General features: G+C 34.0%; 1 protein-coding gene across 1 annotated transcript in view; it reads left to right on the forward strand.

Annotated features, from left to right (window-relative positions):
* Nucleotides 1–1,307, forward strand: part of LOC134264868 (uncharacterized) — a 53,055-nt gene extending 51,748 nt beyond the window's left edge. The window contains exon 11 of the mRNA XM_062747129.1: nt 72–1,307. Coding sequence (XP_062603113.1) covers nt 72–1,307 — 1,236 coding nt within the window. The remainder of the gene's footprint in view (nt 1–71) is intronic.
* The last annotated feature ends 12,773 nt before the right edge of the window (nt 1,308–14,080 follow it).

Raw genomic sequence — 14,080 nt, forward strand, 5'->3', positions numbered from 1 at the left:
AACATTTACCTCAGCATACATTTGTACTTGAATAAAGTAGATGTATATCTTTCTGAAATTGATTATTACAGGATAAAGTCGATTTTATGAACAGCCTTCAGATGGTATTGCCAGTTAATTCTTACCTCGCCCAGTACATCAGAGAGGACATGTGCTTCTGCACAAATTTATTAAAAGACCAGATCGATGTAATTGAAGAAGTTATCGTACAAGTTGTAAAATTGAGAAAGTGGAGCGAAAAAATTCCTTCAGAATGGATATTAACTGACACATTTCAGAAAGAAAGGCATAGGCGGGTGATGAATATTAACGACATAAAAAATCTGTTCAAGCATTATGGAGATGAAAGGCAAGTGCTTGATCTGGCAAATGATATGTTAAGATATTACCACGATGCTGGAAAAGTTCTGCATTTTGATGAAAAAAATCTTACTTATTCAGTTATAATTGATGTTCAATGGTTTGTTAATACATTTAAATCTATTATGACGGATATGCATCATGTAAAGGGAATCGATGCCAGAAGACAAGATTGGGAAGAATTCTACAAAACAGGAAATTTAAAAGATTCCCTTCTCAATGACATATGGAGAATAAAAGATGAAAGACTTTTGAAAACGAAAACCAAAAGTTCATCAGAAGAAATCAAATTTGGTGATGACCCTTCTTTTATAATGTATCACAAAGAAGAATTATTGTTGTACATGCAGAGATTGGGTTTGATTTCTAGTGAAGGCGAGACGCACTATGTGCCTTCCATGAATAAGAAGGACTTCGGAGAAACACAGAAAGAGATAATAAAAAGGTCGAGTACAAAGACGTCAGTTCTAGTATTTTTGTTTGATTTCTTGCCGTATTTCTTCTTTTATCGTTTGGTCGTGGCATTGATGCAAATTGAAGATTGGAAAGTTCTGAGAAGTTATAACATCAGTTGCTTGTACAAGAACGCTGCGATGTTCACTCACAGTGATCATGATATTGCCTTAGCAGTAACTCCATCCACAATTCAACTGCAAATATTTCAGTCTATCTCTCAAATGACAATGTGTTCCAAAGTAACATTTTCTATTCGTAAAACAGTTGAAGAAATACTGGGGAATGTCACAAAATCCTTTCATAAAAGCCTTGCATACGAAGTTGGATTTATGTGTGATGAAGACAAAAATCAAATTCTTGGCGAAGAAGTCACTAATAATTTTATTCAAGAGGGAACTCTGGATAGGGGAAATCAGATAAGATGCCCGCAACATCAAGTAGAAGGTTTCCACACCATTAATCCCGATTTTCTCCTTGCTTATTGGAAATGAACATTTTATAGTATACTTAAATGTAACATACTTTTTGATTTACTTAGAAATATATTTGTATTAGCATGATTTATGTTTCCATTGGTATTCTTCTGTGTTCGTATATGAATGTGTGTTAGAGGTTTTAACGTCCTTTATTCGGCCTATGAACCTCTCATACCTGATCATTGCTGCAGATAATTTTACTTTAAATCTTTTGGAAGAACTTATAAACCCAGGAAGATTTATGAGTTTCCTTCCCGCGAAGTCGACATTCTATTTGAATTGTAGAAGTCTTATGAATTACTTTACTTGAAATTTACAAATCCTGTATGCTTGACGCTATAGTTTATGTCTTGGCTTTAAACAATCAAAGAAACTTTCAAATGCATAACTTTAAACATTAGATTATTTGACATGATCTTTAATCTAAATGCAAAGAGGTGTCATCTATTAAACGAACTGACCAATTGCTTGATAAGCGGATGGGTTGAAATGCATAGTAAGCTACATGTACATGTACATGTATGCATTACAAGTTTTCATGCGTAATAAACATATTCAAAATAAAGAGAAATTTTATTTATCCTTCGATACATACATTGTATTTTCGTTTTTCTTTTTCAATATATTAAACTGTGTATAGTAAAATTTCTTTTTTTTTAATTTGAATACCTTGAATAAGCCAAAAGCTATAAAAACATCAATGTAAGACATACCTTTGTAGGTTATTTTTCAAACATGTCTCATTACACACTTCTAAAAATTCAACAGCCACAATCGAACGAAGTCTGTTATTATATATTTCTCTAATCTCTGCACCTTTATACATCAAGTTTATGTCATACTAGTGAAAATAAAAATGAAAAGTTTGCCAAGAAAAATATGTAAAATATTTATAGAAAAACAATAGCAAAATGATGTTGAGTCTGTCCACGTCTTTCAGAGGGAAATTATCTTTATTACAAATAATTCTCAAAATCATAATGTTCACAGTGTACATGCCATTCTGTCTTTAGATATATTAAGAATTATATCCAAAGTTAATAAAAACACAAACTTCATTATTAATAATTTACCAGTATTTTATCATATTTCCATTTTTCTGGAATGTCATGTTTTTATTCATTCTTTGCGAATTTAAAAAGAGTAAATTTTAAAAAGATTATATAGGCCTAAAATTAAAAAAAATAATCCCAGGTTAGTTTGTTCTAAAAATAAAAGAGCTTTAGGTCCGAAAAAGCAATTAAGAATTGTATGTCTGTGTCTTAATTATTTCAATTCAAAAAGATTTTATTTCAAAGGACAAGACTTAGTCACAGTCAGACTTTTTTATTGTTGAATTAAATTTGAAACCGGATCCGATTTTCACACGTGTAAACTTAAGATGTTTTAGTGCTAGCGCTGGTTTTAAAAAAAAATCGCATGGTGAAATCAATTGTCCATCGGGCTACAGTGCGCAATAACAACTTAAACTACAGTGTACATGTATTTATATAGTAAGACTAATAGATAGAATATCACACTGCTGTTTCAATATTGGTCCTGGTACACTGTATCATTGGTATAGACCATTCTAGCGCTGATAATAGGGACGAGATCACAACAGTGATGTGATGTTGTTTATATCATAGAAGGTTATTGAGATAACGAACTGTATTCAGTCTCAAAATAAAATATAATTACATATCCTACAAGTTAAACGTATCTACGTAAAGTTGTAAGAAATCATTCAGAGTTATCTTTCTTTATTTCTATGTTCTGGAAGGTGTGATTGACGATGAGAAAATTGTCAGCATACTACTTATCAAGTCTGTTTTGGGTAGTTACTTCTTGATCACGCCTCTTTTCGCAAGATCCTTCAATAGCCATAGCGCATTTGATACATGTAGTCACTTTCGCCTACTCTTGTAGTGATATTGAAATACATTGCTTAACCAAAAGGACAAGTGCACTTAAGCAATGCTTCATGGACCCTTTTTATTTGTCATTCTACTTTAGAATATATAATCAAATTGTTCTCTTTTTGGTAATAGTGAAATACCAGTGGATATTTTTAATTGAAAAGCACGTTAAGCATCACCTAAAATCAGCATGGGTTTGAAACAATAAAATATTTTGAATGCCCAAAACGTAACATTCCGCAAATCCGCCCGATTATGCGAAATCTGTGTATTACAAATTGAATGAAGTTGTGTGATCCTGTTGCCATAATGATCAAACAAAGAAATTGGTACTGTTGCATTAAAAAATACAATAATGGTTTCATTGAATTTGAAATTAAAAGGAGTGCTTAGGTGGCTTTCAATAACTGTTTCATTGTCTTGCACGAATGTTAAATATGTCTGACACTTTTATGAATAACAATAAACCCTCCTGTGTTCATATGAATATTTCTAAGCGGCACGACTTTGACTAAATGATACGAAACCTGCCGATGTTTTACGGTAAGCACCATTGAGGAATTTGTATTTTATAAGTATTATAATTAATTTATTTCACGTGGGTTCAACATGGGTCATACAGGTAAATAAACTTCACTTGCTATAGTAAAAACACTGTACTTTATGTACATTTTCAATATTTTAAGTACCAGCCTAATCGTGTACAAATTTCCTACTTTCACACAAGTTTTATAAATGTATAATGCTTCTTTTATCATTTTTTTTTGACATTTCGAAAACTTTTTTGGAAAAATAAGCAACAGGATGACAAACATAATTTTCATCTTCTTGTAACAAAACTGCCCCAAAACCCACACCACTAGCATCAATTTGCAACAAAAATTCTTTATCAAAATCTGGTGTTAAAAGATCTGGAGAGACCATGAGAAGTGTTTTAATTTGCTGGAAAGCCTGTTGGCATGATTCATCCCAAATAAATTTGCTATTTTTTTTCAAGAGACAGGTCAGTGGGTTAGCAATGGTCGAAAAGTTTGGGTAAAATTTCCGATAGTACCCCGCCATTCCTAAGAATCTCATCAGTTCTTTCTTACATAGAGGTGCAGGGAAATTAACAATTGCCTCAATCTTCACAAACACTGGTCTAACATGGCTGTTACCGACAATATGGCCTAAATATTTAGCAACAGCATGGCAAAATTCTGTTTTTGTAAGGCTTACAGTCAAATTTGCCTCTGAAAGTTTCACAAATAATGCCCTAATATATGACAAATGCTCTTGAAAAGTGTTACTATACACAATCACATCATCAATGTATGCCTCACTTGCATCTACATCACTAAGTAGATGATTGATCATACTTTGAAAGGGTGCAGGGGCATTTTTTAATCCAAAAGGCATCACCTTATATTGGTAGAAACCACTCCTTATTAGATAAACAATAGGTTCGAATCATATTTTCAAGGTTTGATGAAACCTCTCAAGAGCCCCCTGGGACTCTGGATGGTATGCACTGGATGTATGATGCTTAACCCTTAACTCCTGCATTATCTGTTTAAAGATGTGAAATTGGAACCTTGATCAGACTGTACTGGCTGGGGCAAACCAAAATTGGTGAAAAACTTGGTCAAAGCATTGACAATGGTTCTAGACTATATGTTTGGCAGGGGAATTGCTTCAGGGAAGCGTGTCGACGCATACATTATTGTCAACAAATACTGAATACCAGCTTTGGTTCTAGGTAAGGGACCCACACAGTCTATAATGACCTTGGTAAATGGTTCATCAAAAGCAGGAATAGGCTTCAAAGCAGCAGGCGGGATCTTCGTATTAGGTTTGCCCACTTCTTGGCAGATATGACAAAATCTGCAATAGTCGACTTTATCCCTTCTCATCTTAGTCTAGAAGAAGTGAGTCAATGCCTTATGGTAGGCCTTTGTGACCCCCAAATGATCCGACATTGGTGTGTCATGCGCAAGCCCTATTACTGTTCTCCGATATGTCCTAAGTACTACAATTTGATTTTGGATTTGCAACTCATCCTCTACTGAAGCATCAGAGGGACGCCATTTTATCATGAATACACCCGGATTCTTATAATAACAAACAGAGACCTTCTTGAGACAAAGCCTTGTAATTCAACATCTGACTCTTGTTCAGACATCAACTTATCTCTAGTAAGTGGTGTGTTGTCTTACATTTCCTGTAAACCAAATACATCACCTTTAGACTGCTGATCCTCTGAGGAAATATGACTCTCTGAATCTAGCATAGTTGACAAATGTCTCATCAAGATCTATAGACAAGTCTTTCCCTGTATTTAACTTCTGACTGACCGTCTGTTCAGCATGTCCTAATTTCTTAGCCATAGCCCTTGTAATAGCACATGAAGGAAATAACTCTTTATTCTCCTCCTCTACCTCTCCTCTAAGACTTGGCTTTACACAAATGATTGGGTCAGGAACCACCCTACCCCCAGCTAAATCATTACCTAACAGAAAAGAAACTCCCTTAAAAGGTAAAGTAGGTCTGACACCTGTCATGCGCAAGCCCTATTACTGTTCTCAGATATGTCCTAGGTACTACAATTTGATGGTGGATTTGCCACTCATCCTCTACTGAAGCATCAGGGGGACGCCATTTTATCATGAATACACCCGGGTTCTTATAATAACAAACAGGGACCTTCTTGAGACAAAGCCTTGTAATTCAACATCTGACTCTTGTTCAGACATCAACTTATCTCTAGTAAGTGGTGTGTTGTCTTACATTTCCTGTAAACCAAATACATCACCTTTAGACTGCTGATCCTCTGAGGAAATATGACTCTCTGAATCTAGCATAGCTGACAAAAATGTCTCATCAAGATCTATAGACAAGTCCTTCCCTGTATTTAACTTCTGAATAACCGTCTGTTCAGCATGTCCTAATAATGTGTAATAGCACATGAAGGAAATAACTCTTTATTCTCCTCCTCTACCTCTCCTATAAGACTTGGCTTTACACAAATGATTGGATCAGGAACCACCCTACCCCCAGCTAAATCATTACCTAACAGAAGAGCACTTCAGAACCAGTATGTGTCTTCTCAGACAATGGGAACACACCCTCTAGTAACAAAGACTGAGAAGCACCTGTATCCTTTAAAATTCTTAAAGGGTGTGAGTCGGTTACCACCGACACTAAACCATAAAATACAAAAGGCTAAAATTCCTCCCTAAGTACTTCAGACTCTGGCTCGACAGACTTAACAGCGGTGTTATCAAACTGACTACAGGAAAACTTACCTTGGACAGTTGTTAGAGCCGTGGGACTTGGCTTACTATCATTACTTACAGGTTTTTTTCCTCTGTAATGCTCAACATTCAGACTTAATGTGACCCTTCTTTTTACAATAATTACAAATGGGTACCTGCTTTAAGGTTTCCTTATTCTTGTCCCTTCCTTTGATCTCAGAATACGCCATCTTAGGCTGAATTACCTGTGAAGTATCTGGCCCCCCTCGAGAACTGTCATACCTGGTCATCTTCTGTTGACTAGTACTTACAAAAGATATCTTATGTGTTAGTCAATAATCATCAGCCGCAGTCGCAGCTTGCTCAAGAGTCTCAACCTTCTGCTTCAGGATGAATAGAATTTTTGAATTCCTAAATCAAAATGACCTGTTTCAACCTTTCAAAGTTTGATCAAACATTTTTAGAAGTGCGCCATCTCTCAAACATATTTTGTTTCTCTCTCGCAAATTCAACATGAGTCTGTTCATTGAATTTTGGTAATTTCTAAATTTCTGTCTATAGGCTTTTGGTTCAAGTTCATATGCTTTTAAGACATTTTTCTTAACAACATCATAATCTGTACTTTGCTGAAGTGACAATGCACTGTAAACTTCCCTAGCTTTCTGTAGCACGCTGTAACAACAGTGGCCAGAATTCTTTTGGCCATTTCAAATTTTCTGCTATTTTCTCAAAATGAATAAAATATTTGTCAACATCTTTCTCTTGAAACTTAGGGACAAGTCTTATGTTCTTTGTCACATGAAAGTCAGATTTTGATTTAGCCATAGCTTCAACTTCCAACTCATATTTTTACTTTTGCGTCTCAAATTCTAACTTCTTAATTTGAAACTCATGTTCTCCATCTTGCGCACTTTTCTCTTTTTCATATTCTCTCTTTCTCTCTTTTCTCTTTCAAATGCCTGCCTTTCTCTCTCTTGTTCAATTTCTAATTTCTTGAACTCTAATTCATATTCAAAATTTCTTTTTTTCAATTTCACTAGATTTCAAATTTTCAACCAATGACAATGCGCTATCATCTAAAATACCTCTCTGAACTAAATACTGAATCACAACAATTTTTATTTCTATTTCCCGAGCACTACGCTTTACATTCAAGTGAAACTTTGACACAAATTCAAACAATTCATCTTTCTTAAGTGTTTGAAGTAAGCGGACATCTGGTGCATTCAAAAAATCAACTACGTTAAAAACCATCTTGACTGGTGTGTATAATAAAAAAATAAATTCCCAAATGAAATAAATTTAGTGATCAAAACATCCGAGATATCATTTTTAACAATTACCCACAATGAGCCAAAAGTTCAATTATCCCGGACGAGCCCCCAATATGTAATATGTGCCGAATACACAAATCTATTTTTGGCTCCCGATGACATACTTACAACAACACACCAGGCAAAACGAATTAAAACTTTGACAACTTTTAATGGTAAAAACAAATAATCATACTAAACTAACACATACAAATACAGTTACACACACACAAAAAGGTAAACAATGATAGCGGACAGAATTTACTCAGCTGTTAATCAAAACGGAAGTCCTCCAGCTCCAAGGACACCGATCGCTATCTACACGACAATACTTCCACGGTAAGCCCAAGCCGAATTATGAAGTATGAAAAGTCCATTATTCCCGTGCCAAATGTCTAAAGTCTCTTGAATCCTGTGTCACAGACGATCGCGTGCTGGTGTTCCTCGGCTGTATTGGCGACATCCAAGAACTTCTGAAAGGGAACGTGAAAATAAAAGTAATAGCAATAGTGACGCAATAGAACCTTTCACGGTAACTGCGGTACTGCTCTTTTGCAGGGCAAAATGATTGAGTTAGGTGAAATATGACGTAAAAGTAATTGTTAAATATACGTCATTTAATTATCTCTCAACCAAAACTTCGCCAAACGTTATCATTTTGCCCTGCAAAAGAGTAGTACCGCAGTTAACGTGAAGGGGCTAAGCTAAAATCTATAAATAATTTTAGAGTATCGTAACAGTCTTCATATGGAAAAATTTGAAAATATGGATATAATTTTTCTTCACATATTAATTTAAGATTCAGTCTTAAATTCATCTTTACGATTTCAATGACTTCGTGGTGTAGTGGTGTGATTGCTGGATTGTAGACATAATGATTGCAAGTTCGAGTCTCAGTTTTTTTTTATTCGAGGGGCATTTCAAAAGTCCTGAGAACTGTGTAATGAAAAAATAACCGTTTCACGGTTGAGTTTGATATCATTGGAAAGATCAGAAAAATATACACATATCGTGACGTCACTTTGTTATTTTTATGACGTAATTTCTGCGAAAAATGATGTCATAGTATAACATGTTTAGCATACTGAAAAGTCGCGTTTTTATCCACATTAGACAAGTTTACAAGTTCTGCCAAAGGCTTATTTGAAGAAATATTTCAAAGAAAATTTTTACTTGCATAGAAGTACAGTAAGACTATGGTACCGTTTATCAAGAATTCCATATTCCATTGTATGGTTTGTTTACTAGCACGGTTTTTGCCCGGTTATCATCAGCATTCATTTAAGATTTTAAGTTACATGATACCACTGGATTTTCGGTCGTTTATAAAGCTCTTCACTGTATGAAATCAAACATTTTCTGTATAAAACTGAATATTTTAATGCAATTTTCAACAAATATATTTTGAGTAACAAAACTCTTACCGTTTTCAAATAAATTGTTTAATTAAAAGTCTTGCCCCTGACTTGTTTCTTTGCGTATTTTTCTAATTAAATCAAAATCGGCGCCCAAGAACTCACTACTTCTTTTGATTTTTGACTCCAAAAAATGTTTATAAATTAATATTTACATTCGCTGTGTTTTTCTAGTAAGCTTACTGTGAAATTGATTTGAAAAACATTTTCGTGTAAACTCACGCGTAGAAATATATACGGAAAAACGTGCGTAAACGTGACGTCACAATGAGACTGCAGCAACGTTAGTAAAATGCAATAACATAGGACAGCGAGATATTCAAATATTGAGTATATTTTAGTTGCATCCAAACAGGTTAAATGTAAATATAAGGAATGTTTTTCAGTTTAGTGTGAATTATTGGTGTGTGAATCACACAGACTCTGCACATAGGCATATTTTTCATGAAGCGCTAGCGCGCTTCATGAAATATACCTACGTGACAAGTCTGTGTGATTCACTCACCAATAACTCACACAAAACTAAAAAAAACATTCCTTAACACAGACATTTAAAATCTCATTTAATTTCCGTGAATTAAATTTTGCGAATATGAGGAGGTATGGCGGAGTTACAACTGCGCCCGCGCTATTTTGGGTTTTACGAGAAAATATAGGATACACTAAACTTAACTTCTCTTTAGCCTTCATCAATCCCTCAAATTTCGGTCAAACACCTGAAGAATTGATGCCATATAAGTTTGTAACACAATCGTCTATTTTTCTTTGATTGTCAACTATGCTTTTTTTTCTCACAGTTAGGTCTGTTTTACGCAATATTTTGAGCGAGATTCTATAAAAACATGAGATGTTTAACAATCCCTTAAACCATTTCAGAACAAGAAAGTCTGTGAAATAGAACACCAAATTATAGATTGTAGTCTATGTAAACATCCCACCAACTGGGATTTGCATCCGATAGCTTACGCCCGAAGAATGAGCAAAAGTTGTTTTTTGGGAATTTTAATTTGATCAAACTGTGTCTTTTGTTACGTCATTTTATGGCTATTATCGTGAGCAAACGGAATTATGACGTCATTTTCGGAGATATTACGTCATAAAAATTATAAAGTGACGTCACAATATGTGTATATTTTTCTTATCTTTCCAATGATATTAAACTCAATAATTTCTGTGAAACGGTTAATTTGTTAGAAAACTGTTCTCAGAACTTTTGAAATGCCCCTCGTATCTATACATTTTTTTTTTCTCTGTATGCATTTTTCCTTGCTAAGTTTTCTTTTATTTTAATTTTATAATACGTGTATAAATAATGTAAGAGATATAGTATACAACATTGCACCTTAAAAGTGTCTCGGGAAAAACAGTCCTAAACTATTTTAATGATTTTAAGTCGTACTCGTAGCTGCTGTCTTGTTTTATTCTTAAGATTCTCTAAAAGTCTTGTTTAAAGTAAGAGTATTAAACTATTAAAATGATTGTCATGTAACAAATTTGCAACTTTGAAAATATAACACCGGTCCACAACTGATCACATACATGTAGTTTGATCTTGAATACATGATACATGTATCTTTAATAGAAACCGGTGATTTTCTTTTAAATGAGTAGGCCATGTCGTCGGAAAGGCCGCTATGGCTCTTTATGTGAATTTCCAGCTTCATAGCTTGATGAACTATTCTAGGATGAACTGAAATGATAGACGGATTATTTCAATCTTGAAGTCACCTGTGAAGGAGTCTTGACCCCCCAAAACATCATCACTGTGCAGACACGGACTAGGGTGTTATCCTAGTTTAAGATGGCTAATACGCTTCAAACATCCATGAAAAAATATTGGATAATTCCAATGAAAAAATTGCTCTGTTTTGTACCAATTTGTTTTGTAGCATCAGTTTTGCTAGTTTACAAGAAAACTGCATTCTACTCTTCGTAATTTACATGAAAACGAGTCACATTTTTTTTTGCCTTAGGTTAGGGTTAAGTATATTAACTGTTTACGATTAGGGTCATGTTTTTTCGAGACTAGATAAAGTTATTTATTTTTCAAACTAACTGCACAAAGAACAACTTTTTTAAAAAAATACTATAAATAATGGTGAAAAAGGCTTTTGGAAAATATTTAAAAAACTAAATTAAATGCTTCCGCGACGAAAACATACCGATTTTTTAAAACTCAGTCTGTGGGTTCTTTTTTGAGGGTGGGGGTGGGGTTTGAATGGGCATATGTGATGTCAGTAAGTCGTCGACCTTAATACATCAGTTCCTTGAAAAAAACAACGCGCTTTTTTTTAATCGGATAAAGTTCTTAATCTGTTTAAAGACTTAATTTTCCCGCTTTAAGGGATAGTATCATGACTTTTATGCAAGAACAAACCATTGGGGTTTTGCACAGTTAGACCATCGGATTTAAGCGGCAACATTGGGCGTTTAGGCCATACATATGATACTATAGCATTTCACACAGTAATATAGTTTTAGAAATTAAATTATAAATCTAGAAAATATTCAAACTAGGAATTTTTGGACGCTCTTAATCAAAACATTCTTGCACGTTCATTAAGGAAATTGTCATCCCTAATACGTATGAGATTGTTGTGTATTAATAAAATATATTCAATTTTACATCCAGAAAAGATAAGAGTTGAAATGTCATAAAACAAAACCAACTCATCTCAGGCACGTAGCATCGTTTTTGAAAGTGGGGGGTCCAACCTGAGAAATTTTTATTTTACTTTCCAAAAAAAAGTTGACAAGAAAAAAAAAAAAAAAAGTAAAATGTCCATTGTCCAAACTCGAAAATCCTATTTCGTGGGGGGTGGGGGTGGGTGGGGTGGGGTGGGGGGTGGGTGGGGGGTAGTGGCAACGTTTTTCAAGGCAAATTTCCTTTCACTTCCATTTTTTTCCTATGTTTTCTTGCAATGTATATACCGTGGTAAAAAGTGGGGGGGCCAACCACTTTTTCATTAGACACTTTCTATAGTAAAGGTAATGTTGGGCCCCTGCCCCCCCCCCCCCGGATACTACGTGCCTGCATCTGTAATGTTAAATTCGTGCTAAGTGATATGTGCAGATTTGCACACACCAAGTGAAACGTTAACATTAACAATCAGAGTTCATTCGCTAGCTCTTTAAAAAATCAACATTGAAAAACTTGTTTAAAAAAACCTTACAGAAATTTTAAGAATCAGAAGCCCGATTATAATAATTAAGAGCTCCTATGTCAGTTACCTCTGTATACACGTCAATACAAATACAGCCTACTAATTGAAATTTAGGAGACCATGCAAATTATTTCAATAAATCTGTTATTCAATAAAAGCGAAATCGTAAAGCTGCCAATTTTACAAGTTCAATCCCAATCATAAAATAAAGAAGAGCAAACCCGAACAAAATAATTTTGTCATCGTTCATCTATAACATTGAACATATTACAGAATATGATTCCTTGGAATTTTAAATATTTTTTTTTTTTTAATTTTTGTTTATTATAATAATTGAAAAGACAATCTTCAACCTCATTATAATTTCCCTATCGCATTTATTTATGTTTTGGAGAAAATTCACCGCACTTAAATTGTTGAGTAAGTACTGCTGAACACTTCTTGCATTTCACCGTAAGTGTACTCGGATTAATCACTTAGTTATTTCGAATTTAGGCGTATCAATAGATTTTAACAGTATGTATTTGATTTCAAAGTTAATATTTATTTTTTTTTTCATAGACCTGTGGGGGTTAAGTACTATATTACGTTTAGCTGTTTTGTCTCGATTTGTCCGTATTGTTTACATGGACGCAAATATTTTAACAGTGAAGAATTCGGCTGTCGTTACGGTTGGTGACAGTAATTATGCCTGACGTACCAGTTGATATACAAAGGTGTGAGTAATGAAGTTTTCACCTTATGTGATTTTATACCGCATGCTCTTCACTGTTATAACTCATTTGGAAAAAAATTCTGTCAATAAATATTCCTAAATTTATGATTGAATGTAAGCCCTTCATAGTAGTTATTTAGTGCATAAATATCACAGGGTGAAGCTTACCTCAATATCGCACGAGACATCGTAGAATTAGACGTAAGTATGAAAAAGTTTCACTTTTGTATTTTCCGAGTGCTGGAAATCTATTGTGACGTTGCACAACAAAATTCAAAATTATCTAAATAGAGAGAATTTCTGCTACTAAACACGAAAAATTATTCATTAAAAAAAAATATGCTTCAGAAATTTATCACGATACATTGAGTGTGACCTGTTTATTCTGAAACTGAATAAACATGAAAACTGATCATTGCGGGTGCGTGCATGATCTCGCTGCGCTGAGAAATCAAACACTACGTCTATGACGCAACTGACGTCAGACTGCAGGGTTAAGAGAAACAAATGTGTGAATTGGGAAACTTCACAATATCTAAATGATGGTAAGATCTTAAAAAATTATTATTTATAATTTCTAAAATTAAATGTTTAAAAACAATTTTATAATTAAGAATAAAATTAAACATGAAATGTTGATTTAATATTATGAAAATGTAAATCAGCACCAATTATGACGTAACATGTCTTTAGAGTCATGTGACATGTTCCCTGTCTCCCGTAATGAAAAATGTGAAAATTAAGAACACGTGATCTATTACTGAAAAAAAAAATACAAAATATATTAATCTGTTGACAGGTATAAACACAGAGCACTGGAATTTCTACAAGTATAGAATCAGTTGCCTTAAGCATCCGTCGAAATATAAGAATTTTAAAGGTCTTGAAAGAAGGAAAATGACATTTTACACTTTACTTTACATGAACATGTGATAACTTAGCTGCAGATCTGTAGCAATAAATACACAGTTTTTTCAATGGATGGCACTGTAGCTATCCGGTCTCTCAATATATTTTTTTCGGATAGCTACAGATCTGCAGCTAGTGATA

Source organism: Saccostrea cucullata, unplaced genomic scaffold (genome assembly GCF_032062105.1).
Source record: "Saccostrea cucullata isolate Sc308-1 unplaced genomic scaffold, CSIRO_AGI_Scuc_v1 ctg351, whole genome shotgun sequence".
Lineage (NCBI taxonomy): Eukaryota > Metazoa > Mollusca > Bivalvia > Ostreida > Ostreidae > Saccostrea > Saccostrea cuccullata.